The 26,607-nt window shown below is 51.7% G+C and overlaps 12 protein-coding genes across 12 annotated transcripts in view; 7 read left to right on the top strand and 5 right to left on the bottom strand.

Annotated features, from left to right (window-relative positions):
- Positions 1 to 233, top strand: part of Z517_00929 (uncharacterized protein) — a gene marked incomplete at both ends in the record, with an annotated part of 2,495 nt that extends 2,262 nt beyond the window's left edge. Inside the window, one exon of the mRNA XM_013433891.1 lies at positions 27 to 233. Coding sequence (XP_013289345.1) covers positions 27 to 233 — 207 coding nt within the window. The remainder of the gene's footprint in view (positions 1 to 26) is intronic.
- A 2,863-nt stretch (positions 234 to 3,096) lies between these two features.
- On the top strand, positions 3,097 to 4,117 carry Z517_00928 (uncharacterized protein; the record flags this gene model as incomplete). Its single annotated transcript, XM_013433890.1, has 2 exons — positions 3,097 to 3,255; positions 3,353 to 4,117. 2 exons carry the CDS (start codon positions 3,097 to 3,099, stop codon positions 4,115 to 4,117), a joined length of 924 nt encoding a protein of 307 aa, XP_013289344.1.
- A 388-nt stretch (positions 4,118 to 4,505) lies between these two features.
- Z517_00927 (uncharacterized protein) lies at positions 4,506 to 6,833 on the bottom strand (the record flags this gene model as incomplete). The annotated part of the gene is made up of 7 exons (XM_013433889.1): positions 4,506 to 4,612; positions 4,663 to 5,202; positions 5,270 to 5,532; positions 5,588 to 6,025; positions 6,081 to 6,467; positions 6,529 to 6,644; positions 6,696 to 6,833. The coding sequence occupies 7 exons, from the start codon at positions 6,831 to 6,833 to the stop codon at positions 4,506 to 4,508; spliced, it is 1,989 nt and encodes a 662-aa protein (XP_013289343.1).
- A 313-nt stretch (positions 6,834 to 7,146) lies between these two features.
- On the bottom strand, positions 7,147 to 8,235 carry Z517_00926 (uncharacterized protein; the record flags this gene model as incomplete). The annotated part of the gene is made up of 1 exon (XM_013433888.1): positions 7,147 to 8,235. One exon carries the CDS (start codon positions 8,233 to 8,235, stop codon positions 7,147 to 7,149), a length of 1,089 nt encoding a protein of 362 aa, XP_013289342.1.
- A 188-nt stretch (positions 8,236 to 8,423) lies between these two features.
- Z517_00925 (uncharacterized protein) lies at positions 8,424 to 9,539 on the top strand (the record flags this gene model as incomplete). Its single annotated transcript, XM_013433887.1, has 6 exons — positions 8,424 to 8,526; positions 8,591 to 8,685; positions 8,774 to 8,873; positions 8,947 to 9,056; positions 9,115 to 9,291; positions 9,348 to 9,539. The coding sequence occupies 6 exons, from the start codon at positions 8,424 to 8,426 to the stop codon at positions 9,537 to 9,539; spliced, it is 777 nt and encodes a 258-aa protein (XP_013289341.1).
- A 101-nt stretch (positions 9,540 to 9,640) lies between these two features.
- Positions 9,641 to 11,553, bottom strand: Z517_00924 (uncharacterized protein; the record flags this gene model as incomplete). The annotated part of the gene is made up of 5 exons (XM_013433886.1): positions 9,641 to 9,706; positions 9,776 to 9,932; positions 9,988 to 10,091; positions 10,152 to 10,443; positions 10,499 to 11,553. The coding sequence occupies 5 exons, from the start codon at positions 11,551 to 11,553 to the stop codon at positions 9,641 to 9,643; spliced, it is 1,674 nt and encodes a 557-aa protein (XP_013289340.1).
- Positions 11,554 to 12,031: 478 nt separating this feature from the next.
- Positions 12,032 to 14,500, bottom strand: Z517_00923 (uncharacterized protein; the record flags this gene model as incomplete). Its single annotated transcript, XM_013433885.1, has 3 exons — positions 12,032 to 12,561; positions 12,617 to 12,913; positions 12,967 to 14,500. The coding sequence occupies 3 exons, from the start codon at positions 14,498 to 14,500 to the stop codon at positions 12,032 to 12,034; spliced, it is 2,361 nt and encodes a 786-aa protein (XP_013289339.1).
- A 1,151-nt stretch (positions 14,501 to 15,651) lies between these two features.
- Z517_00922 (uncharacterized protein) lies at positions 15,652 to 17,377 on the bottom strand (the record flags this gene model as incomplete). The annotated part of the gene is made up of 4 exons (XM_013433884.1): positions 15,652 to 16,450; positions 16,498 to 17,022; positions 17,074 to 17,173; positions 17,221 to 17,377. 4 exons carry the CDS (start codon positions 17,375 to 17,377, stop codon positions 15,652 to 15,654), a joined length of 1,581 nt encoding a protein of 526 aa, XP_013289338.1.
- A 676-nt stretch (positions 17,378 to 18,053) lies between these two features.
- Z517_00921 (uncharacterized protein) lies at positions 18,054 to 19,145 on the top strand (the record flags this gene model as incomplete). The annotated part of the gene is made up of 3 exons (XM_013433883.1): positions 18,054 to 18,513; positions 18,560 to 18,854; positions 18,971 to 19,145. The coding sequence occupies 3 exons, from the start codon at positions 18,054 to 18,056 to the stop codon at positions 19,143 to 19,145; spliced, it is 930 nt and encodes a 309-aa protein (XP_013289337.1).
- A 772-nt stretch (positions 19,146 to 19,917) lies between these two features.
- Positions 19,918 to 22,011, top strand: Z517_00920 (uncharacterized protein; the record flags this gene model as incomplete). The annotated part of the gene is made up of 1 exon (XM_013433882.1): positions 19,918 to 22,011. The coding sequence occupies one exon, from the start codon at positions 19,918 to 19,920 to the stop codon at positions 22,009 to 22,011; it is 2,094 nt and encodes a 697-aa protein (XP_013289336.1).
- Positions 22,012 to 23,999: 1,988 nt separating this feature from the next.
- On the top strand, positions 24,000 to 25,085 carry Z517_00919 (uncharacterized protein; the record flags this gene model as incomplete). Its single annotated transcript, XM_013433881.1, has 1 exon — positions 24,000 to 25,085. The coding sequence occupies one exon, from the start codon at positions 24,000 to 24,002 to the stop codon at positions 25,083 to 25,085; it is 1,086 nt and encodes a 361-aa protein (XP_013289335.1).
- Positions 25,086 to 25,570: 485 nt separating this feature from the next.
- Positions 25,571 to 26,542, top strand: Z517_00918 (uncharacterized protein; the record flags this gene model as incomplete). Its single annotated transcript, XM_013433880.1, has 1 exon — positions 25,571 to 26,542. The coding sequence occupies one exon, from the start codon at positions 25,571 to 25,573 to the stop codon at positions 26,540 to 26,542; it is 972 nt and encodes a 323-aa protein (XP_013289334.1).
- Positions 26,543 to 26,607: the final 65 nt, after the last annotated feature.

Raw genomic sequence — 26,607 nt, 5'->3', positions numbered from 1 at the left:
GGAGCGGAGACCAGCAGATCGTAGAGCGGCTACTCGAGGCGGGCGCCGACGTTAACGCTCAGGGCGGCAAGTACGGTAACGCACTCCGAGCTGCCTTACATAGAAATCGTCACGGTGTCGCAAACATGCTTCGTAAGGCAGGAGCAAATGTCATCCCTAGACCTCCCGTCGACTCTGGAGATAATGACGACAGAGATGCTGACGCGGACGCTACCACCAGTGAAGAGTCATGACAGTGTTTCGCCCGAAGCTGCTCCAGCCACGGTTTCTCCAGGTACAGAAGCGACATCACCTAAGATATGGTTTCCATTTCGGACTCAAGGGACGCAATGGTCTCATGTTTCTCCGCGCCCAACTTTGCTGTGGCAAAGGCTGTTCTTCGTAGCAATATGCGGGCTTGTTCTGTGGCTGGTGCAGATTTACCTGCGAGGGAGGAATCAGCACGTCTGATACCTCCATTTAAAGATGTATAAGTTCCGAAATTCGGCATTGATTCATATCATAATAGCCTCACATTTGAAAAATCCATTCATCATTCAACATTCAACATTATTTCCTAGTAACTTTGGTAGGAAGAGGTCTGGGGAATCACTTTCGTACATACTTGCCTGAATTAATTTGTAATCATGATTCGAGAAGCGTGCCGAACATCCCAAATGTACGGAGTAGAAAGCTATCCTCTACCGCCATCCGGACTAGTTATTAGGAATGGACTCTGGAGACAGGCAGAGCCACACGATATCAATGTATTTCACTAGATTACAGTATTCCTTGACGTATAAGTCGTAACACGACACGAAGCTTGAAGGAGGGTAAGTGTGCTTCCTACAGATAGTATAGTCCTATCCTCCGTGTCGGATAAATAAGCCTCCGTTTCTTGGCGTTCATGACACTAGTGCGGCCTGACTAACGTGTAATTACGCGTGAAATGACCAAAAACAGAGCTTGTGCAGGGGAAGGAAGTCATTCCCCGCACTCAGCTGATTGGCTCTACACGCAGAATCACGTTAACCGACAGTGGTATGACGCAGCACTAGAGAATCCACTTAGAATGCTGATTAAAAGCCGAGGGCAAAGTTTTTGGGTATGCCGGTTTTGAGACCGACAGTACCACTATTCAGGGAAAAAAAAAAAAGGGGAATGTCGTCTGTGTGGATTGAACACACGACCTTCAGATTTAATGACCGCAAGTTGGAACTTCAGTCTCTGTTGAGAGTTAGTTTTCTGTCTCTGTGTCCAAGTGTTGACGCGGCAGTAGTCACTTACGACGCTCTCCCAACTATTTTCCTCGGGTTAGTTTTGATGAACATCGCCGTGTAGTGAAGGCTGAAAACGCACCTGAGCTAAGACGACGCTGATTTGTGGTAAGAAATTTGTGCGATGATTATATAATTACCTGTGAAAAAAAGGCCAAGTAGTGGGTAAGTTTGCGTGGATGGAATGGCGAACCTTTGCGTATTAGTCAGCTTACTGGGAAGGCTGGTGCCGAGAACGTTTACAGCAACATATAACAGTTAATAGCTCCCCTCTACATTCGAAGTACCTGGGATTCTGCCTGGAACAGATGATTGCTGTGGTTGCGATGTTATTGTCCGCCATGAGGATGGGTGGCTGATCCCGAGGCCATCGTCTTTCCGAGCAAGTAGTAGTCAGTGCTAGAACTCATGACTCACCGACCGAGGAGGCCATGGTGGAAACTTGATATCGCTCTGCCAAAACTTGGACCATGACAGGTCCCAGTGGAAACCGTAACAGCCTCCTTGCCTTTGCAGACACAAACAAAGTTTATAGAATAAGGCTTGGGTTAGGCACGCATTGGTATTTGCTAGGTACGTTGGCCAGACCAGAAACCGGCGTCGGTTCAGGGCCAAGAAGGCTGCTATTCTTTGACCGCGAGAGGGTCACTGGGTCTCGCGTTCTTGCCTTCATTTTGCCTAGACAGCAGGTATGACTGGATTTAAGGATGAAGATACTGAGTAGTATAAATGCTGTAGTGCTGCGAAGCCTCACGCCTGGGAGCTGTATTACAGTCAGCCTTGCCGACGGAAAGAGCGTTAGCGGAGGGTTACAGGAACAGCTAATCATCCAAACCTCCATCGAGACTACTTGGCCACTACTAATTCCTTTTGAAGGAAGACGGGGACTGTATCTCGGGCGTAGGTGCATCTTCCAGAAGGCGTTTATTTGCAGCTGTAGTACCAGGTGTCGAGTACATGTCCAGACTCCAGACACTCTTTATTCAAACATCATTGTGGCGTGGCATGGTCTAGCGTGGCGTGGACATACAGAACTTGGAAGACCTCACTTTTGCTTTTGAACATAGCTAGCTAATGCCAGTAGCTAAGCAAAAGGATGGCGCTTTGACCACCAACTTGGTTCCCCATCTGAGGATTAGGATATTGTACTGTCGGACTTGGTGAGATGAATGAATTCATATGGGGCCCGAACTCGGCCTCTCCGATCGGCGGTCCCCGCCATTCCCCCCCCCCCCCCTCCCCCACCACAAAGAGGCTGCCAGCCTGCCGTGCCTGCCACTCTGTCTCCGATGCGGAGGTTCTGTAAACTCTAATAGAAGGAAGGGGGAGGCAAACAGAAAAAGAGTGGCCGTGCAACGGTATTTGCGATCTCGCTCTCCCCAACCCAAGCTGATTGCTTCCGAAGGGAAGTAACTCGGTAGAACAAAGAGAGGGCGGATAGGTGAGGGAGGGGGGGGGCTTGAATACCGTACGCACTACACGCTACTAGGTACACACTATATACCGTGTGACCTTTTCATTGTCATTCTGCAGACAGTGTATCTACACTAGTTACGTATAAATACAAAAAGGGATAAACTTCGAGTCTTGTCCACCAAAAAAAAAAGCCGTGCATTCGGGATTCGTATAAACACGGACAAACACCTCCCTTCACGAAGAAAAAGAGTCGCAGCTGAGAGTACTTAACTTGGACTGCTGCAACTGAATACCAACTACTATTTCTTTTGCAATTCGGAATAACAAGCAAAGCAAGTACTTACTTACTTACTCCCTTGCTTGCTTGCTTTTTTGTACCCGGATTCAATAAATTCCCAACGCGACAGAGAGTACGGACGCCACGATGAACGGACATACCACTGGAGGACAGTCGCCCCTGACGCCAGGTTGTCGACTGCGACAATTGCTACAGCCTGGTCGCGATATAGTCATGGCTCCTGGAGTGTATGACGGGTTCAGCGCGAGGATTGCGCTTGAGGTCGGATTTGATTGTCTCTACATGGTATGTATGGACACCACACCCAGGACTTTACTTGAGAGGAACTTCCACGTCGTTATTGCTATTGCTATCGCTGTAGCTAACTTCTGTGAAAATCCAGACTGGAGCGGGAACCTGTGCCTCAAGACTCGGACAACCCGACCTGGGTCTCGCGACCCTCAACGACATGCGCGAGCACGCCGAAATGCTGGCGAACCTCGACCCGACCGTCCCTCTCATCGCCGACGCCGACACCGGGTACGGCGGTCCCAACAACGTCGCTCGCACGATCGAGCAGTATCATCGCTCCGGCGTCGCGGGGTTGCACATCGAGGACCAGATCCAGACGAAGCGCTGTGGTCATCTTGCGGGCAAGGAGGTCGTCAGCGTCGACATCTTTGCGCAACGCATCGCCGCTGCGGCCCAGGCACGGGAGAGGATCGGCTCCGACATTGTCATCATTGCTCGAACCGATGCCCTGCAAACGCATGGTTTTGACGAGGCGACCCGCCGGCTCAAGGCTGCCATCAACGCCGGAGCCGACGTCGCGTTCCTTGAAGGTATCACCTCAGACGAGGAGGCGAGGATAATATGTCAGGTCCTGGCGCCCACCCCTGTCCTGCTAAACATGGTCGACCACGCCGCTACACCGTCGTGGACGGCCGAGGAAGCACAGAAGCTCGGATTTCGCATCATGATCACCCCGTTCCTCGCGCTGGCACCCGCGTATTATGCTATACGTGAGAACTTTCAAAATTTCAAAAAGACTGGTCGCACCGGAGTGCCTCCTGATTTCACCCCAAAGAAACTGTTTTCCACCGTGGGCCTGGAACGAGCCACAGCAATCGACGCGGCGGCAGGCGGCAGCTTGTATAGCAAGGTTTAGTGGCGTTGTTATCTTTTCCGTGGCTGTTCCTGGTAACGCTCCATTTGATGCAGAGAAAAAATCATGCATGGCATAGCTGGAATGATGTTGTGTCCAAGATCAGATTGATCAGTGGCATCTGTCCGGAGTTAGGTAAATAAATAGACCAGAAATGTAAACAATTCGCCACTTTGAAGTAACCTACCTCGTGGAGCATCAGCAGCTTGCAATCCATGTAACCAATATACCTAGCCGCTAGGGAAGGTGGCCCTGCGGGAATATCTTCGGATGAACACCAGGCGTTCAGCAAATGCATTCGATCATAGGCCTTCAAAGTTCGCTGTGCTCGAGACTTGTATGAAAGCACTAGACGGCCGACTTCGTCCGCTGACTCATAGTAATACGATGCTCACGAGAACCAGTCCAGTTGGAGATCTTCCCAGTAGATGCCATTCAGCTCGGTCAGGTCGAATGCGCTGTCAAAGCCCTCATTGACGCCGGCAGTTGCAGTCGCATCTGTGCGGAATCAGCCTTTGAATTCTTCCAATCAGAGGTGGTAACATTACCGTTGTTGAGATCTTGCGACTCGGCGCCTTCGACTTCGGTCCGAAATTGCTCCCGCCACCTCCACAATGAGTCGTATACGACGCTCATGCTCATTCGACTTCTGACTTCCAACTGAAGTCTGTCCACCCCGCTTCCGCCCAGGATAGACGGATTCGGGTGCGTCCAGAGATAGGCGAGTACATCGCTCAGTCTCCCGGGGAGGTCATTATTGGCCACGGACATTTTCCTCAGTGCTGAAACTGAAAAAGTGATGAGCTTTTTGCCCGAATCGACATCAATTATCGCAGCAAAGTAATCGTTCTTTACGACCTTGAGTAAAACCAAGGCGGCGCAGAGGAGGACTTCGTAGTAAAATACAGGGCAGAATTGTAAGAAATCCCGAGATTGGCTGTCCAGGTCGCGAACGTGCTCGATCATGGCGGTCGCGGCCGAGTAGAGCGTTACGATCCGCTCTAGATAGCCCGAAGCTGAAGGATCGTCGAGCAGGCAAAACGCGTGAAGGTGAAGCTTGACGATGTGGAGATAGAATGCAGTAGTCGCTGAACGCACAGTCAGCAGGCTTAGTGTGTTGATTCACGGGCAACAACCAGTCATGTATGTGCTCACCTCGAGTCCACTCCCTGCTGTTCTCCAGGTCGACAATCTCCTGCTTCAGAATCGTGTAGAGAGGAATCCGCTCCCGAGTCGGTAACAGCCCAGCAGAGTCGGAAACACTCGAGGTCAGTGCTTGAGATATCCTATTACACGTCAAGGCACATTTCAGCTGAGCGTGCAAATCTTCATCTATCCGCGAGCCGTCGAGCGAGGACGCGAGGATCGACCAGTCACAAAGCTGCGCCGGAGTTGGGAGTCCAACACCGAAGCTTATGCTACGACACATCATCAGCCGCTCCTCATCAGGATACGTCAACGCCCATGACATACCTCTGCGTGACAACATTGCCAGCAATCCAAGTCCTTCGTCGGTCCTCGATATCGCGAGGACTGAGCTTGACGCGGAACTTTGTGAAATCAAGCGGGCTCCGGGGACGATGGAGGCCCATCTGGATGCTAAGCTGTATTATCATCCCAGAGAGCATGTAAGTCGGGTCGGTGGTGCTGCTGCTCGTCGGAAACGGCCAGGTGCATAAAAGGACCAAGCTCTGGACAACACCCAAGGACTGTGGAACTATCTGCAGAGACTTCCACAAAAGATCTGTCACTGCTCGAGCGAGCCTCGTCAAGAGGGTGGGGTCTATCAGGTACCGACGAGAGGCAACAGAAATTATGGACCAGAAGAGAAGAGTCGAATTATCGTAGTATTGAGTGGGAGAAACCCCAGGGTCAAGAAATGGTAGATATGCATGGTATTGCGAGAAATATCTTGGGAGGGTGACGGGTATTAGTCCATGGTCCTGAAGCAGCAAAAGAGACATACATGCGGAACAGGTCATTAATCACATCCGCTGGGAGCTCAATATCGCGTAAAGTCCGCGACGCAGCCACCTTTCCCTTGCCAGTGGAGCCACTCTCGAGCAAACTGTTTTGGGGGATTGTGGTTGTTCCTGGCAGGCACGTTCCATCGGGAGAGTCTGGCGATATACCACCAGGGACGGTGGTCGAGAATATTCGGTTCGTCAAAGGGTCCGGTAGGTCTCTGGAAGCCTGTCTATCTCTAGCAGCAGGAGGACCGTCACCCTCGGCAAGAGTCCGCGCTGCAGGGTCTCTGACAGCGGGAACAGTCACATCCCGGAGACCTGCGCCTTCATAGACAGACAATTGGCGCTTAAGCTTGTTTATTTCTTCTTCCAACTCGGTGGATACCCTGCCAGGAGGACGAGGGTTAGTGATTGACCGTTATAAAGTCCCTCTCTTGCCAGTCTTACTTCCGCTTCCTCGTCCTCTTGAACGTATCATCTACTCGGCACTCAAGCTCCAGCCTTTGACAACGCGAACATGCATTGGATGACGGAGTGTCGAGCTTGGTCAACTCGCACCTCAGCTGGAGAGGTTAGTTAGTGGTCTCGGAAAGGCACAAAACGCGGGCGCCCACCTTTTGCTGTCTGCAATTGTTGCAAGCTTTCGGCTTCAAGCCATTGGTGCGTGGTTGCGTCTCGACACTCTCGTGCCGTTCGCCATGGCTGTCCTCATTTGCGACGGAAACTTGCGGAGCCTGCTGATGGCCTGGCATCATCGAAGAGGCGTCGCGAAACTGCAGTGGTACATCTTGACTTCCTCAGTCACCGCAATCCGTCGACAATGCGGCGCTGGACGCAGACACAGGTAGGCAAGCACCAAGTAAGGTAGGCTGCGGGGAGAAAGTCACAAAGTGAGAATGATGAGGCTGAAAGTGAGCCAGCTGGTCAAGGGAAGGTCAGCCGATATAATGTCCGCGCCGAGGCAGCAAGGCTCGTATCACAGCAAAGCGCAAGGCTGACCCCTTCCCATTTTCTCCCCTCTAGCTTGTGTTTGTCCAAGTGATTGGATTGAAAGAGCGCAACTAATCAGACAATCTCAATCTCGACCGTGTGCACATGATTTCTTCTTCCCATTATGGGCTGAGAAATGCCGGCCGCGTCCGTCGCTCTCGCCATCAGCTTGTACTTTCCAGGGTTGGGTATTGAGACCTTTGCCTGGAATGATTGCCATTCAAATTCATTCCGTGCTGCCAATGTGACATCTGTCTGTGGTAGCCAGCACTCACCGCCGTCGACGCTGACATCAACCCGGCTGATCTCCTCGCACCCCCATGCACGGCCTCGGATTTCAATGTCTGGTCCTCGCAACACTGCCCCGGGCTCAGGCCTAACGATCATGGAATTGGGCTCAACCACCCACACGGGTCGTGTCTTCTGTCCCTGCGGGTCGGTCGGGTCGATCTCATTATAAAATGTCGTGGTGAACGGCCCCACGGCGCGATGGTCTTGTAGTGAGAGCCGACACAACCATTTTGTGCTATTGGTGCCAAAATACCCTGGTACCACCATTCTCACCGGTCCGCCTCGATTCTTGCCTAGTGGTTCGCCGTTCATTTCATAGGCAATCAGAACCTCGCAGCGCAGCGCCTTCTCCAGGGGAAGATCCTTTTCGTACCGATCCGCGGAAACCCCGGCAAATGAGCCGGACTCCAGTCCTTGCGACCACACGAATCTTGCGTTAGGCTTGGGCCCGGCCAGTTTGAGCATATCCGCCAGCCTGACACCAGTCCATTTGACGTTCCCAATCCTCCATAACGCGTGGATCGGAGGAGCAATGGGACTGCCGTAGCATTCATGGAAGGCGGTGACAGTGGAAGATGGCATGCTTTTCAGTTGCGCAAGGGACACGGAGAACGGTCGCTCGACCAAGCCGTCCACTACCAGCTTCCACTTGCCCTCATCTACCACCGCAGCGCCCATATGGATAGTCTGGAAAAGCTGGGATTCGTCCGTGAGATCGGCATCGAGCTCATGTGGCTTTGGCGGGTGTCGTATGAGGAATCCAGCAGGGTCGATGGCCAGTAGAGACTCGCGCTCCGATCCATCGCTCTCACCCACGGTCTCTGGGAGGAAGCTGACGTACTTTGCATGCGTTGTCTCGAGCTCGGTGGCCATCCAGGGCGCGGGGGTGTGATGCGTCCCTCGGGCGGTGGAGTAGTTTTCCTGTCTCCGTACCTACGACGCAGGAAAAAGGATCGCGCGCAATTGGAGCCCAATAATCAGGGGTTCTGTTCGCTTTCAAGGTAATTATGGGGTGGAATGCTCGTTAGCACGTACACGGAGGTGGTAACCAGCACTAGACGATGACGACGCGGAGGCGACGCGGAGCCGTTGGACGGATGCTGCTCGACCTCGGTATTAGTATCAGTCGTGCGGAAAGCGGAAACCCACTTGGGCCAGAACCCGGTAAGCCTCATTATGATATTAGGACAAGATATTCCCACAAGGCTCGCTACTTGATTCCACACAGTGATTATGCTTCGGGGAGCAATGGCGAGGCCCAAGCTGACGCTATATTTCGACCTACATAGCCCATACTCATATTTGGCCTTTTACCTCATCAAGGTTGGTACTTGATCCCTCCGTAAAGCCCTGTGAGGGAGGGAGACGTATGGAGAACAATCTTTGCTGAAACTAAACATGACTTTTCCAGAATTCCCCGGTCTTCAAACCTTGCGACGTGACATATACCCCCGTGTTGCTTGTGGCATATATAGATGCCGTCGGATTAAAGCCCCCCTGGAGCAGTCCCAGTATGTGGCTGTCAATCCCCTGTCCTTATTCCCGCTCCGGTATCTGCGTGGCCTGATCCTGACGTGGACTCAGACAAGGTGAAATGGTTGCACACAGACGTCGCCAGATGGTGTCGAGAATTCGATATCCCTTGGAACCCAGGCTTACCGGCGAACTACCCATTCGACGTTACCACGTTGAAGGTGACTGGCTATCGATCCTTCGCTGACGACCAGCACCACGCACTAATACTTCAAACAGGTACAGAGGGCCCTGGTGGCATGTTCCCTCGAATGCCCCAATCGATACCCAGATGTGCTAAGCGCCGTGTATCATGCATTTTGGTGTGAGAAAAAGGGAGTTCAACTGCCCGACGTGCACGCATCCATTATCACTCAGGTAGTCGGCAAGGATGTCGCCGCAAAGATCCTCAATAGGGTATGCAAAGCCAGCTCTGTGACATGACAAAGGATGCCGAATAACTCGTTCGACAGAGCACGACTGCGGAAGTCAAGTCGCTCCTCAAACAGAACACCGAAGCCGCCATCGCTAGTGGATCTCCGGGGCTTCCCTGGATCAAGGCTGTAGATGGAGAAGGACAGGAGGAGTTCTTTTGGGGATTTGATCATCTCGGACAGGTGATGAGATTTCTGGGCCTTGGGGCGCCAGGCGGGCCGCATCTGTGATTTTGCAACTGCCTTCAATGCCTAGGTTGTGTGTAGTTTAACGAGAGATCTGCCGTTCATTGTTCGCTGACCTCTGTATGTTTTTCCTCACTATGAAGTGGCTACATTTTCGACCCCGTCTCCTTCGCAGCGATCTCTCTCAGCTGCCGCCGCAATATCTTTCCCGACTGGAAGAGAGGTCAGTAACTGTAATGACATAAAACCAATGTGACGGATGTACAGTTTGCTTCACTCACCGGGTTTTTGGGAATTGCATCAACAAAGGCCGCACCTCCTGTCAGGTGTTTGATTGTCGATACACGAGCCTTGACAAAATCCACGATATCCTTCTCAGTAAGCCGCGAGCCTGGTGCCAGCACAACGTATGCGCGTGGTTGCTCATCATCCGTCGCCCTGAGAGACTAGCATCAGCACATAAAATTAAACATATACGCGCTTATCGACATACGTCTTGATGCCAATCACCGCAGCGTCCACAATCTCGTGATGTTCGAGAAGAAGAGCTTCGAGCTCTGCTGGTGCCACTGCGACACCCTTGACTTTGATCAACTCCTGGTCCAAGTTAATAGACTGGCAAACACAACAACCATCGGAGAGTTTCATGCGACTCACCTTCTTCCGATCAACCATGTACCACTTTCCAGTCTCGTCTCGATATGCAATGTCGCCAGTCTTGAGCCAACCGTTGCTGATAGTCTCGGCAGTAGCTTTTGGATTGCGCCAATATCCCTTCATCGCGTTCGGAGAGCGTATCCAGAACTCTCCTGTCTCGCCTGGCCGCGTTTCTTCCTCGCCGTTCTCCTTGACCACCATTGCTTCTGCACCAGGAACCAACTCGCCAATTGATATCGACGACGGACCCGAGCTCTCACGTTCGTCCCAGCATAAAGTGATTGCTGGGGTCCTGGTGACAATCCCGTCAGCAAAGGTATGTGTTACCTGCAAACCCCACCACTTACTCTGACATCCCCCATGCCTGCCGCACTTTTACTCTACCATTCCAAAGCTCTTCGAATTGTTGTGTTACTTCCATCCCGATTGGCGCCGCACCTGCTGCCACTTTTCTGACACTGCTGATGTCGCAGGTGCCATCTCGAACCGATGGATGCTTCGCCATCGCTACCAGCATCGGAGGCACTAAAACCAGTTCCGTGATTTTGAACGTGTGAATGTGATCCAAAAAGTCTGCCAAGTTAAATCGCTCCATCAAGTACGTCTCGAGACCCCATTTGGGCGCCGTGAAGGTATAGTAGCACAGCCCGAGTGCGTGGTACATTGGGACCGCACAAAGAGTCCGCCGAGCAGTAACGGTGGGGTCAGACATTTGAATCGCTTTGAGCTGAAGCATATTCGCGATGAGACTGCGATGAGATAACTCAACGCCCTTTGGGAGGCCGGTGGTGCCTGAGGAATATATGAGGATTGCAGTGCGCTCCGAGAACGTCTCGGTGTTACGCTCTTCCCAGACAAATGTTCGACCAATTTCGGGTTTTGCAAGCAATCTACTCCAATGCTGGACTTTTGTACTGGTGAATGATTGTTCTTTCGTAGGGTCGATAGACACCTCAGAGAACAGAAAGATGCGTTTCTTGTCAAAGCCAATCAAATCAGCGGCTTCCAGAGCTCGGTCTATGCAACTCTCCGCAGCGAGGACGATTCGAGGATCCGAGTCTTTGAGCTGGTGTGCAAGCTCACGCGCCGTATAGGCTGGATTTGCACTGTTGTAGATGGCACCGGCCATCAAAGCACCCATGACAACAACCGGATAGAAGATGCTATTCGGGGAGAATAGGAGCACTCGATCGGCGTTTTCAAGTCCTATAGACTGAACCCCCGTAGCAAATCTCTTGGACCATTCGCGATAGGTATGAAGAGTGAGAAAGTGGCTGTTGGGGCGTTTTGCATCAATGATAATTTTGTCAGTCGAGTTGAGGCTGGAGGACGAAGAACCAAACATGAACGTCGGAACCGACAATGTCGGCGGCGTCAACTCCCATCTTGATTTCAGGGGCATGTTGAAGTTCTTAGATCAGATTGTTTCGGTGCAGCGTCGTGTGTAGATCGAAGAATGTGGACTATGAGGATAGTGAGTACGACAAGCCAGGGAAGTAGCTGAAGATATATGATCGCCTGTCTGACATTCGAGCTGTCAAGTTGCAAGGTTCCCCTGATCGTGGCTGGCTATCAAGCATGTGTGGGCATCAGATGAAGAGATGGATTCAGGATGAGGCCACCACCGGCGGTTCAGGGTCCACAAGCACAAGGCTCGGTACGGCTAACATCGGAGCCGCAGGACTGTAGCTAGATGTTCGACGTCAGATCGAGGTATCAGTGCTGCCGCTCAGCTGGCGGCCTCTCGCTGGGGGTGTTGGGTACGTTAATGGCACACTGTTCTTGGCCGAGTGAGCTGTGCTGTGAGAAACTGCCTCCATGTCGAGTGTTTCGAGCCACCCGATTACCGGAGAGTTTCAGTGGTTCCCCCGAAACGATCATCATGTATGTTCGCCCACGTCTTCCTGTGACCAGCAATCCATCAAGATGTCACCATACTGCTGCATCAGCCTCTGCAGCGCTGATCTCGCGGTGATCGCTCCAGACACTGTAGAGTCGAGAGTCAACAAGCACGTAAGCAAAGGTTTCATCCTCGCAACCCACTCCGAATCTGAATCCATGTCGGGAAACATCGTCGAGACCAGGTCGCCTTGCTGTCTGGCGGATACATTCAGATCGATCGTGTGCTCTATTGCTTTTGACAAGGCTAGGACCACCAAGGCCGTGTTTGCGTGGTGTGAGATGAAGTGCATCTTTGCCTGGACACTGTTAATGAGTTTAAACTCGCCCGTTGCCGATACGTCCACAATTCGTTGTGCTACTGTGAGAAGAGATGTGACTGCATCTCGCTGAAAAGACAGTGCTTTTTCCAAGACGGGCTGTCTCTCCGCGGCAGGTAGTAGGTTCGAAGCCTGATGGAGCTGTTCTACGAGTAATAAACCGCCTAAGCCCCAAAACAACAACATAAACGCTGATTTGGCTCACAGTCAGCATCGAGTCACGTCCTTTGGAGGCAGATAATTCACCTGAGGCCAGTTTCGACTTCTCTGAAAGTAAATACAGAGAGATAGTGCACTGTCGTAGCCATGAGCCATAGGTCAACGCAAATTCGTCGTTGATGGCCATTGCTAAGGTAATCGCACTCTTCAGCATGGGTACGTTGTTCGCAGCGTCCCCAGTCAAGAGGACTTGTCTGAGATTAATGGTCCCTCTGAAGACACGAAAAAGATCCCCTGCCGCATTCTGGCAATGCTTGGGAACTTCCTGATCGAATACGGATGGTTGCTGCCATTCTGGAGCCAAGTGCCCACCCAAGAGGGTTTCTGGAGGAACGTTAACCATCACAACAACTGTGAAGTTGAGTTGTAATCCCTACCTTTTGACCTTGGCATCGCGTCTTCCAACATGCACGGTCGCTCATGAAGCACGGAATCTATGGTATCGCGCAGATAGCCATACCAGCGGATAATACCGACAGAGGATTCAAGTAGGAAACGATAAATTGACTGCCGGCTAAGATTTTTGCAATAGGCCTCCACGAGATCCCGTAGCTCCTCCATCTGGCGCAGAGCGTTATCGAGCAGGCCAATCGGAGTGTCTTCATAGCAGGGAATGGACGCTGCTTCCGGTGGTACACTGGTCATCAGAAAGAGGAATACTGAGTAAAGTCTTACAAAGGATCGAGTTTCCTTTGACGAAACCAGATGAGAGTGAGCATTGAACCATGCTGCGGTGAAAACGTGTTGACTATTGGTGCTTCGATCCCCAGGATTGGGGTCTGATAGCGAGCACTGGTTGCCACCCTGGGTGTCTTCGAACAACCGTGTCAATGGGTCGTCTGCCGGCCTAGATGGCGCAAATTGGAGAGCAAACGCCTGCAGGACCGCGATCAAGGTGTGCTCATGCTGATTGCGTGTTTTCTGATCCACGACATTGCCATAAAAAGCACCAAAGTTGTCCAGAAATCGTGCAACTCCAAGCATGGTAACCTTGTTAATTTGGCTTGCCAGTCTCTCTGGAGCCATATTGGCCTGGATTCGAGAGCCATTGTTTTCTAGTGAAGCTTTCTTCCACGACGGCGTCAGGATGTCGCCCACAGATTGACCACCATTGATGTCCAAAGTTGATGGATTTGATTGATCGGCATCGAATGAATATTTGTATGACCCAGCGAATAGATTACAGTTGTAGTCTAGATACCGTATTGCGATACCGGCCATCATGGAATTGTAGACCTCACGGAGATTCTGATTTATCCGCTGCGTCTCAACACTGGAGTTGAGGAGGTGGATCGGACTGCCCCGCCAAAGCCCCAGAGACAAGTTTCTTCGAGCTAAAAAGTCATTGGGTGCTCTGTATGGCGTCTGGTAGTGGCTCCTCGAGTCTTGAGTGCTTGGTGATAGTGCGCCACTGCTGGTGCTGCTTTGATAGTGCTCTGTAGCTGGAGTCTCTGTGGCAAAGACCTGACGGTCCAGGTTGGTCCACTCCGACACGAGATTTCCCATAAACATATCAACATCAAGAACACCGGTAGAGGAAATCCCGTTCCACGAGCCATTGTGTCCTGTGGCTGGAATGGAGTCCACAAACCCCTGATCCGAAGGAAAAATGCTCTCCTTCTCGGGTCTGGAGATGGCAGGGGCGATAGGTTGTTCCGGTCCATATGAGGCTGGTTGCTTAATTTTATTTTTCCTCTGATTGAGTCGGGAATTGACAAAATCAAACGTGCAATTGTGCCCGAGGTGCATGCAGTTCAGACACCTGTTTGGGGACCCGGGATGGACGCCTTCGGGGAACGCGCATCGTCTTTTCGAACGCCGACACGGGTCACAAGACGAGTTCTGCTTCCGAACCGTGGTAGCAGGTCCCATGGGGATTTGTGGACCTTGAGAAGCGGTGCCGTGAGGCATGGGAAGCCAAGAAATAAACAATATCGGCGTAGTTCTTGTGTCACAATGTTTCTGAGAAGTTTTGTCAGATTGTCGCGGTCTCGGTGAGGGCGCACCTGGAGGTAGCCTCGAACATGAGTTGATCGGTCCAAGTTGATTCCCAACTCCTCCGAGAGCCCTCTGCGATATTCCATCTCGCAATTCGCAACGGCAGAGTTTGTGGTCAAAGCCCAGGTCCTTCTTTTCTGACACCCCAACTTTCCAAGTTTGGGCGGCTGCCGCGGTTGCAGGAGTCGGAGCCGACGGGGTGGAGGTCATCATGTCGGTCCTGGGTATGTAATGGGATTGGCGCATTCTTTCCGTGATGATGACCTGAGTATGACTAGGGCCAATCAAATGTTGAATTAGGAGCCGATGCCTGTCAATTCGCATCACGACTGTCAGACGTCCAGTCAAGCCAGTGGGATCCTTCTTGCTCGACAGATGTGAGGCTTCCAGATGCAGGAGAACGAGATTGCCTGCGTCAGCAAGTGACCCTTTTGGCATTTTCCGACCTTTGCAGTGACATCAGCTATGACTGAACATACGTAAGGTCATTGAACAACTTACCTCCATTGCTTGTGGCAGTGACTACTTTCCAAGGCCGAAGCAACAGGAAATACCAGCGCAGTCGACAAAACCTTCGTCCCTCGTTCTCAAGGTGCCTCCTACGAGATCCTCCAATGCGGCGGCGTCCATACTATACATGAACGAAACCTCTGATGGTGTGATGCAGCGGGCCATGGCCGAGAAGGAAAGAATGTTTACTACCGCCATGATGCTAATTGAGTTGAAGGATAAGTATCGGCTGTTCTCGAGCTGACGGGCCATAATAGCTACTGACAAGGCACTGAGTACATCGAACTAGGCCGTTCAACATTACCGATCTCCCCGTTTGGCGCGTCTCAGGTCCACGCGAGACCCCCCGGGGAAAAGCCAGGAAGCAGTAATATCCAGATCTGGGCATAATATGGAGGCTTCGTGATCATCAGGGAGCATCGAACAAGGCAACTTTGGCTCCCTTTGGACCTACTCGTAGACGGCCAGTCTCGAGCTACACCCTGCAACAGTTCTGCAAGCAACGGAGTCCTCTCTCAGCATTTTACTCTGACAGACATACAAAGCCCGATACATCACCACTGCAAATTCAATATCACTGCACTAGACCATGGCACAGTAACCGTAAGTATGCCGCCCTGCGCGATCTGTAACACCTCTCCAGAAGTGACATTGTTCAATTTTACCGGCTTTCCCTGCTGAAGTTCGTGGTTATATGACCAGCCATCGAAAGTGATACCCGTGATGGCGTCGCTGCCGTTTGCCATCAATCGCTGCACGCTGGCTCCCCTCGCGGTTGACACAGTGTTGGTGGTTGGCAGTTGAAAGCTGAATGTCTCAGACGGCCGAGGTTCCTGCGTGCCACTGGACGTGTAATTGTATGCATTCATTTGGACGATGGCTATTCTCTCTAGCCGGCCATTGACGTACGCCGCATAGGCATTTTGATGTATATTCCCGAGTTCGATGTCACTTATGCTGACGCTGTTTTTGGTCAAATCCCCAAGAAAAGTGGCTACCATAATGTTACCATAGTACGGTGCCTTTGTGCCCAAGCTCTCGTTGACGGTCGGGATCGGCTGCCACGAAGCGTACCTATAATTGGTGCCTTGGTGCATGTGAACTCGAGCAATACCGGTTGCGGCGCAGTAGAGGTTGAAATCCACGCCCCACAGAGCCGCGCCGAAGGAGTTGGACAGGCCTGGTGCCCCTTCATTGTACAGGCTGTTTGTCTCTCCCAGAATGTATGGGAGCCCCGTGTAGGCCAGGAGGCTCGATTCGTTCAGGTGTTTGCTAACGGACAAGACGGTCGAAGTGTGGTTCATCAAGGTGCCCTGGAGAGTCACACCCGGTTGAGTCGCACCACCAATGTAACTGCACGCCATCAGCAAGAGTGAGTCTGGTTTTCCCCAATGACTCACTTGTGGCTGTCGATGAAAGCAATATTGTTGTCGGCGTCCAACCCTGCTTGCCAGGTGGTGATCAAGTTCAAACTATTTGAAGTTCCCGCAAAATTAGGGGCGTAGAATTTGAACTTCCCCTGACTGATGATCTCCGGACAATTCTGCTGCACCAGCTGTCGGATAGTGCGGGTTTTGTTGAGCCATTCTTGGACGTAATCCGTCTCATTCCACCAACTTGGTCTCACTGGCCCTTGGGCACTGGTCTTGTAAAGATCCGGCTCGTTTCCCACTTCCCAATAAGCAGTCTTGGTGGTCCCCAGGGCCTTACAAACAAGTGGAGCAGTCCCTATCAACGTTTCATAGCCGATGGATCCATTCTTTCCCATGTTGAAACCATGGATATACGTAACCCCTGGCCAAGTAGAGTAAGAGTCGAAGTAGTTCGGGCCGATGGATATTGTTGTTGGGTAGTCTCTCGATCTTGTGAAGTTGAAAGTGCCAATTAGGGCGGCTTTCTGTGAAGCGTTGAAAGTGGCGTAATCCCTGGCCGTTCCTTTAGCATTAGCCATTCAGTCGAAGTTACGATTGACGTACTCTGTGTTCCCGCCAACTCGGACGATGGGATAAGTTCCTTGGAGGTCACGCAAGTTCTTCAACAGGTTGTATGAAAAGTTATTTGGATGGCTGATATTCCCTGGCCAAAGGTTGGTAACGACATCCCGCCGCTTCGAGAGAACTTACCTGCGAAATCCGGAAAAGATGAAAACTCAATCGAGTACGAGACGAAGGACTCAAGAAGGGGCTTGCTAGCATTCTGCGGAGGGGCGACTGACAATGATATAGTGCACGTAGTCACCTTTACCATGAGCAGAACAGCAACGATGCAAGGCGCGAGCATCTTGGATGACGGTGGCAGAAGAACGGAGGACCAACGGCTTTTTTCCTACCTTTTCTCATTTATGACTGCGGCCATCCTAATATTGGATGCTCTGAGGCAACGTCTTTTCACTCCCTGCATTCCGCGGAGGGGTGGTTCGGCACATTCAAAGCAAGGAATTCCCCAGGTTTGCAAATATCGCGATTGGTGGGACAAATTGCATTTCGGGAAGGTGTTAGAGCATTTGTGGAGTGGGAAGTCTACGGATCGACAAACGATTGTTTTGGGCGCGGAGAGGTGACAGGATATCCCGGAATGGTGGAAGACAGATCGGCGTCTCGCAGCAGAGAACGTCATCTGCAGAACTGAAGTGGTGAAGTTGTCTTACGATGGAGGGATGGAAGTGATCCGACGGTGTTTTCCGGAAAAATGCATGATGATTGATGGAAGAAGTCAAGAAAATCTGCCGTGCTGCCAAGACCAAATAGTGGTACGGCGAAGTACCTTTACACAGGCCGCAGATCCCAATTTAGGAGGATTAAAGGTACTTGCTTGTGCTGGGATGAGGCACGAGGCCCTGCCATTAATGTTTGAACTACGTCAAAACATCAGATCCCTCACCTCTCCTACTGTCTTCTCATACCAGAATATGTTCTAAGACCCTTTTCTCGACGCCGCCCTTGAAATCTTTTCCAGAATGCCTTCGCGATCGCCGTCACGAGGTCGATCGCCTACAAGGTCGCACACGCCAACTTCCATACAACGAGCACCCTCCCCACCCTTTAATCGTTCACATTCGCCGCGTCGATCCCCTTCACCACGTTCGCGCTCCCGTTCGCGTTCGAGGTCCGGAACCAGGTCGTACTCTCGGTCGCCTCCACCACGCGATGGACGCGATGGTCGCAATGGACACGGTCGGGCGAGAAGCCAGAGCCGAAGCACGTCGCGGAGCAGGAGCAGGAGTCCAAGTCGCGGTGACAGAAGGTCCTATCGAGAAAGAAGCTACACGCGCAGCCCCAGTAGAGACAACCGACGGATGCAGAGCTCCAAGATTGTGGTGGAAAAACTTACTAGAAACGTGACCGAGGCTCATCTACGCGAGATCTTTGGCTCCTACGGTCGCATTGAGTCGATCGATCTCCCTCTCAACAAACAATGTATGTCTAATCATGAATGGCCAAGAAGACATCTAACGTGGAACAGTCATGACAAATCGCGGCACCGCCTACATTCTTTATGATCACCCTTCCGGCTCCGAATCTGCAATTGCCCACATGCACGAGGCCCAGCTAGACGGTGTCATCATTTCCGTGAGCATTGTACTTCCTCGACGGGCCTTCTCGAGATCACCGCCACCAGCACGATCCGCCCGATATGGTCCACTGCCCTCCCGGTACGGCCCACCACCAAGAGGGCCACCGCCACCAAGATATCGAAGCCCTCCACCTAGGCGAGGCGGGTATGGTGGAGGAAGGCGAGGAGGAGCAGAAGACGACACGTACGTTCCCCGTGATGCATACTCCAGGTCTCCTTCACCGCCTAGGAGGCGTCGGCGGTCACCATCATACTCCAGATCCTCATCTCGGACACCGCCTCGAAGACGTGGTCCACCAGGTCGAAGTCCACCACGGCGCAGAAGACGCAGCCCAAGTTACAGCTCTCGGAGCAGCTACAGTCACAGCAGGAGCAGGAGCAGGAGTCGGTCAAGGAGCAGACCAAGATATGGGGGAAGAAGATGAACTCGCTGGATGGAAGTCGATGGCTTGTCTTTTTTATCCCACAAAATTAGGGAAGGAGACTACGAATGATACCCAAAATGTAGACTTTAACAGCCATGTGCAAAAGATCAAAAGTTCTCTTGTGAGGTGCTTGGGACACGGGACGCACCGCAAGTGCTCCAGAGAGGAACGGACTGAACAGATCAATCCAAATCTGGACAAATGCCCATGTCTGTTTTGTCGTTTGTCAAACTTCAAGACTTGTGCAGACGACAGGTTTCAAAATGTGACGCGACGAATAATGCCTGGAGGAGGTCCTTGCCTAAGGTAGCTTAGGCAAGACATACCTAAAGTTCAGGTAACTCCATGAGGCGGTCCTCGACCCTAGGCACCTTTACTCAACGCCCTCTGGCGGTATTAAGAGCCTATTCGGTTTATTTTAGCGGGTGACTTTAGCTGAGCTGCTGAGCTTGTTCCTTGCATGAAGGTCGCTTGGCGGGAGGGTGGAGCCTCGCTCAGTGACGGGTCATCTCTGTTTTGGCGAATCCTCAACCCCCGATGCCCGCGCCAATTTTCAGAGTCCGCTCACTTTCACTTTCTGGTGCGCATTTCAATGCAGACAGTGAGTAAGGCGTGAAACTCATTACTTCAGGTCTGCAAAGGATTAGTGCCTGTTTTCGGATTCCTCGATCACTGTTTGCCCTCTATCGGACCTTGCTCACTGTGCACGTTCCGAATGATAACGCGACCTCTTTTCATCCTGCGCGGCGCGGAGCATCCACATCCCTCCCATCATTAGTCGATCGTCAGCCCACTGCACACTACCCGCGCGTGTCGATCATCATGAGCACTGACCCTGAGACTCCCGATGCGCCAGATGGCCTCGACCACCATGACGAAGAAAGCGAAGCGGACGATGAAGCTGCCAACGACGCCAACATGCACGATGTGGAAGATGACGAAGGAGTTGCCGACGGAGAAGTTGAGGGTGACGGTGAGGGCGAGGCCGATGCCGCGGCTGAACGGACAATGTCAACAAACGGCAGAACTTACGCCGTGTCTGATGAACCTGAAGGCTACAGCGTCTTCGACAACCCGCCTAATCTCGCCGAAATGCGACAGAGACTTTTCTCTCTAGAACACCCCATCGAGCTGCCTGTCGCGGACTGGCAAGCTTACTTCCCTTTCGTCGACAACATCTGGCGCAAGATGAGAACGACAGACTCCCAACCCGAGAATGTTGCTGCCACAGTCGACTATTACGCGTGCAGACTCCGACGCGGCGCTACCCCAAAGGTACACACACCTCGTCCCACACCAGAAGGCAAACAACAGAGAAAGAAGAGAGTTCGAGAAGAAAAAACATGTGCCATGACGATGAAGGTGGTCTACAACCACGGTCCAATAGAGACTTGCACTATTTCGAAGGCTACTGATGGTGTGATGAGACATTCCCACGATTTGGACTATGTCGATGGTACGAAGCGAAATACCGGGATCATGGACACAGCCCGCCGCGAGGCCGCCAAAGCTTACCTGCCCGCGTCGATATTTTGGAAAATGTGGGAAGAGCCAGAGAAGATGCGAGCTGCCGGCGGAAAGTTTATGAAAATGTCAGACGTCCGGAACGTCCAGTATGCATGGCGCCAGGGACATCAGCAAGTCGTTCTGAAAGCACACAAGGGCTTCAACCAACAACGTGCACCTCGACAACCGCCAGTACCCCCACCACCTCCAAAGCCTCAATTCCAGCCTTCCATGCAGCCTGGCGTCTTTGGCCGGTTGGAACCTGTCAAACCCAATACAAGGAATGAGCCTACAACAGCAGTTCATTGGGACACTCTACAGTACCCTCATCATGCCAGAGGCTTCCTGGAATCCTATATCCCCGATCCCAAACTTACGGCGGTCCGAACTCGTCCCCACGTAACCCTTACCTGGGCAAGCAGCCTCGACGGACGGATCAGTCAAATACCTGGAGTTCCTACGGCCGTGTCTGGCCCAGAGACGAAAGCAATGACACACTATTTGAGAAGTCGACATGATGCCATCTTGATTGGAGTTTCTACAGCTATTGCCGATGATCCTGCACTGAATTGTCGACTCACCAATCCTGCCGGATATGGTGGACTAGGTTGGGAGTTCCAACCCCGACCGATCATTGTTGATCCTCATGCCCGCTTGCGAATCCATCCTGGGATGAAGGTGCTCAAAGCGGCGACGGACGGACGCGGCAAGGCTCCATGGGTGATTGTTGCTCCAGGTGCCTTGCTACATCCCATGGCTGTTAGCACGCTGAAAGCGCACGGTGGAGAATATCTGATGATTAATGACTATCACCCAGCACACGGAGGGCTGAACTGGGAGGGTATTTTCCATGTGCTATTTCGAGAAGGTATTAAGAGTGTCATGGTCGAAGGCGGGGGAGTCGTCCTTTCAGAGCTGCTGAAGATGCACCGCTCCCACCTGATCGACTCTATCATTCTCACGATAGCTCCGACTTTTTTTGGCAAAGCAGGAGTGATGGTCTCCCCAGATCCGGCATTTGACCCTACTGGGCGACCCATAGCCACGAGGTTGAGAAATGTGAGGTGGCAACCGATGGGAGATGCCGATGTGGTCATGTGTGGCCACATGACTGTCGACCAGCCTCCGATTACGAACGGCATGCTCCCTGGTATTGAGGAGTACTCGCGAACAGCGCCAGGCATACCAAATGTGCAACAACAACCGCAGCAGCCTCGACCCCAAACAGCAGGACAACAACCACCTCCCGGCCCACCACCACCGCAGGGGCAACCTCAACCGTCTTCACAAACACCTCAGAGTGAGGCTCATGCTTCGGCTGTGAATGCTCCTGTTGCTACGCCGCAACCAGGAGCACCTGCGTCCTCAGCACCGGTGCCTCCTTCGGCATCTAGTGACGCACAGCCTTAGGTTAGGCAACCAGCACAAGAGTCGGATTTTTCTGCGACCACGGGTCATTTTTCGGTCTCGGGACATGAAAAGTCGCTCGGCAGAACAAAGTGTTTGTTGTACAAGACCTCAGTCGACTTTAGAGCCTAATAAATCAAGTGACGAAGCAAATCGCAAGTATGACCACAGTCGAAGCCACTGATTGGCGTGGGGATTGCGAAAGCTGGCAGAAAGAATCTTCGACTCTACCATCTCATCAACAACGGGAGGAAGAAGCGACAGGCTTGTGACAAGCTTGATAATGAGACGAGCTAATGACTTCTATGATGCAGGAACATGGGAACATGGAAAATTGGGACGAGGAGGTGGGTCAGACATGACAGGACTCAGGTAAACAGGCCCTTTTCGACGATTTCTGAGTGTTGAATGCAAGCTGGAAAAGCAAGGGGGCCGGATCTTTTTATTGCTTGTTCACTGGTACTGCTAGTTAGGTAGTACTGGTAGTGCCTCGTACTAGTAGTACTAGTACTCAATCCCTGAATCAGGGATCGACAGGCACGGACCGTCTGGGTGCGTGTGTTGAGGCAGGAAGGGTGACAGGAAACATCCTGCCTGCTTGATACTAGCTAGTACTTATGTAGCAACAACGGCCGTGATGAATCAACACTAGTACTACTGTAAATTTAATGGAGGCCAACGAGTCCGTAGTAAAAGCTGGTGCAGTATAATTTTTTTCATTTACTGCGGCGAGCACTGATCGAGATTAGGTGCAACCCATTATGAGAATTACCCTTTTAGGAAACTTCGGTGTCGCGTTTAAGTCTCTGCAAGGACGCTTTATTTTGCTCAGTAGTAAGTGTATTCATGCATCCTCTTCTTACTACTGTAGACATTTGTTTTGCTCATAAAAAAAATATGAATACTGATTTGATTAATGGGTGGCATTTGACACACGCATGATCTTATGTACCTGCACTGAGTGAGTACCATATCTTACCCAAGAGGGTGTTTCGTCAAACTGAGTCCCAGACTCGGCGAGCGACACTTGTTCCAGACTGGGTCGAAGAGAGAATTCAGCTCCATTCAACCGGGGAATCGAAGAGAAGTGGCCAGCATGATGCTGAAATTGATGGAGCCTGGAATTCTCCTCGAACTGCTTGAGCAAGCTTGACCTCTCCATCTCTTGACAAGGAAGGAGCATCCGGACTGTCATTTCTCAATGCTAATGCAATAGCTTCCTTTTGGAGTGCTACTATCCTGAATTAAAAATGATTTATGAACTCAATCTAGATCTAATTCAACCTCGTTCTACCAAGTGGGTAGCTCTTTCTATGTACTATGCTTCCCCTTCGTGCTCTCGGAGAGGCTATTCAGTGGTAGATACTGAGTGCATAAAAACTTGAGGTCTGGAAGCACCATGAACACGTGAGAGGTGGGAACGAAAACGGCAACGGGGCCCGCAGACTCCTGCTGGTCTACACAATCTCCAAATTAAATTCCTCAAGGATTCTTGAAATTTCACAGCCTGGTTGTGGCAGATGCTCAGGCGCTACTATAAATTCAAGTTTCAGTTATGGAAGGACTCGCGATCACTACGCAGTCAATTCTTTATTTCGAGACTGTATAGATAGATACTAGCAGTACAGCATAGATAACTGTACAGTGTTGATACTACATCTGACGCGCATCCGACATAGTATCAAAACCGCATCAAAGCAGGATCAAAATTGTATTGATACAGTTTCATGCGCAGCTTAGTTCCTCAGAAGAGTACTATACATCACTGATGTAAGAATCAAATTGCGATGGCTAGATACTGCTAGTAGTAGTTCTATCGAGCGACGTCCTTTGGATTCACTTAACATGCCTGATTAGTCATCTCGTGAATCTCTCAATTCAAAAGTTTTTAGAACTCGTACTACTATACTACCACGTACTTGATCAGGCGCTCATGACTCGCGTCCTCTGATTTCTGCAGCGAGGCTCTTTCTGAATGCACAATGCTAGCAATGGCTGGCATCTCTGTCATCGCCGCTTTTCCTCTCCTCCTTTTGGTCTTCAAGTGCTCGCACTTGCGACCAATCTGGAAACACGGTCGTCAGATCAAGCTCGAGTTCTCACCAAATGACCTTTCTGGCATCGACATCGTTGTCGTCATGGCGGTCTTCCTCTGGAGGTCTCTCAAATACTCGATCCTTTCGACTTGCATGCGCATCTCTGAGGAGCCAAAGTCCCGAAGCGGCGACGAACTGTCACTGGTCATGCCATTTCGAGTGACACGAGCAGACCTTGACGCATATTTAAGGGCGATCCGGGACCAACCAGTCACAGCGAATGTTGAGTTGGTGGGCTCCCAGTTGCTTCTCTTCCTATCGGCTCTAAGTGAACCAGCCATGCTGCTGCTCTTGGCCCACCCGGCGTGCAGAGTGCGGCCGCTAGGCGCCGTCAACGTGAGAAACCGAATTGAACTGCTGAGACCTGAAATATGCACGGTGCAGGCTTTGACATCTTTCGATGGAGCTTTCTTGACGGCAAGGCTCTCAAAGGATCTCCGCACCGTCAGACGCGGTTTCGAGGTCGACCTCGTGGTAAGCTTACATATTCCAAGCAAGGATTCGCACGAGTCGACCATCGCCTTTCGGCAACATTTCACAATCTTACAGTTTGGGAAAATCCATGCAGGGATAGCAACTACTAGTGCTGAACAACGACGAGATGGACCTCACAGTGTGGTAGCCACCCCAGCCTGGTCGGATTCAAAACCACTAACCGTCGAGCATAATGATCCAGGATCCTGGGCAAGGCTCTGCAAGGATTACAACCCGATACACACCTCAGCACTCGCTGCAAAGCTTTTTGGTTTCCCAGGAAAACTGGCTCACGGCAATCATGTCGGTGCTTTGGCTGCGAAATACATTGCTAGTACTCTTGCGGATCAAAATGACCCGTTGTTCATGGAGATTACGTTCAAGCGGCCAGTGGTTGTCCCTGCACAATTGGATCTCAGAGTCTCTTCTGATGTGGATGTGACCCGATTTCAAATTCTTGACAAGAACAAAGTCAGCATCGAAGGAACAGTTGGCCAGCTCAAATAGAGACGCCAACGTGGATATCTGTACTCGATACAGAGATAAATCATGCCCTCACCAACGAACAGTGGAAGGAGGGAGGTGGATAATGACGAAGTCAATCCCGGTCAAGCCGCGGAATCGATCGGCTGCCCGGAGTCTCTGGAGTCGGTAGAGCTTCATTGACTGGCGCAACGCTTGAAGCGAAATTTCGGAATGGTCAGCGAATCGTAAAGCGCTCGATCTGCAGATCAACGTATCGGCGGCTTGGATCCAATTTGAAAACCTTTTCGCGCATGTGAATGGAGAAACCCCCGAGACCTCAAAGTTCCTCCCTTTCCCATCTACCTCTGCTTGATGTGCTGAAGGGCGCAATTGCGGTGTCTTGGAGGTTATATATACTCAGTATCATCACTCACTATTATACTGGTCCAGTCAGTTGTGAGCAACCTCCCCTTTCTTTACCCGAACCTATTTTCTTAGCTCCCGAGTCCTTTTAGCTTGAATCAGCCATGTCTTTTATTCTTGCCTACCGAAAACCGAAAGAGAAGCTGGCCAGGGCACGGGCGCGTGCGCCAAGTATTCCCAAACTCCACGAGAAGAATCTCGCAAAGCTCAAACCGAAACCCTACAGGCTATTGACGTTTGAAGAACTGCCCGAATGGTATCAAGACAACCACTTCACCAGGTCGGGATATCGCCCGGTGGCCAATTCATGGGTCACTTGCGTCTGGTCTCTGGGTCATCTGCACAACGAGTCGGTCAACATCTTCACTCACCTGATTCCGGCCCTGTGTCTTGTCGTGGGACAGGTTCTTGTCTACCGCGGGCTCAGCTGCTTCTACCCTGAAGCGTCAGTGGCTGACCATGCCGTCTTCGGCATCCAAGTGGGTGCTGCTATCGTCACGATGCTCCTTTCCTCCACCTACCACACCCTCCTCTGCCATTCCAAGGACGTCGAGAATCTGATGCTGAGGGTCGACTACGTGGGCATCCTGACCCTGATCCTGGGGAGTTTCTTTTCTGGCATCTACGTCGGATTCTACTGCGAACCTCTCCTCCGTTGGGTCTACTGGAGCATGATCATCTCCCTCAGCCTCGTCACGGCCACCCTGGTTCTGCACCCGAGACTCCAAGGTCTGAAATACCGGACTCTTCGAGCGTGGGCTTTCATCCTCACCGCCCTCTCGGGCTTCGCCCCCATCATCCACGGCCTCTTCCTCTACGGCTGGAGTGAGATGTGGGTGCGCTCGGGCATGCCGTACTGGTTGCTGGAGGGTCTCGTCTACGGCATCGGCGCTTTCTTCTTCGTCACCCGGATCCCCGAGTCGATCTGGCCGGGCGCATTTGACATCTGGTTTTCGTCGCACCAGTTCTTCCACGTCTTGGTGGTCGTGGCGAGTCAGATCCATCTCTACGGCGTGTGGGTGGCTTATGACTGGAACTACCAAAACCAAAGAGTCTGTCCTGCGACGGCTGCATAAATAAATTAGTCTGACGGCGAACGCAACCAAGACTATGCTCATGAATCCTACGCGTTCCTCGCGAG

This window comes from Fonsecaea pedrosoi (genome assembly GCF_000835455.1).
Source record: "Fonsecaea pedrosoi CBS 271.37 unplaced genomic scaffold supercont1.1, whole genome shotgun sequence".
Lineage (NCBI taxonomy): Eukaryota > Fungi > Ascomycota > Eurotiomycetes > Chaetothyriales > Herpotrichiellaceae > Fonsecaea > Fonsecaea pedrosoi.
This window is presented reverse-complemented; position numbering and strand designations above follow the sequence as displayed.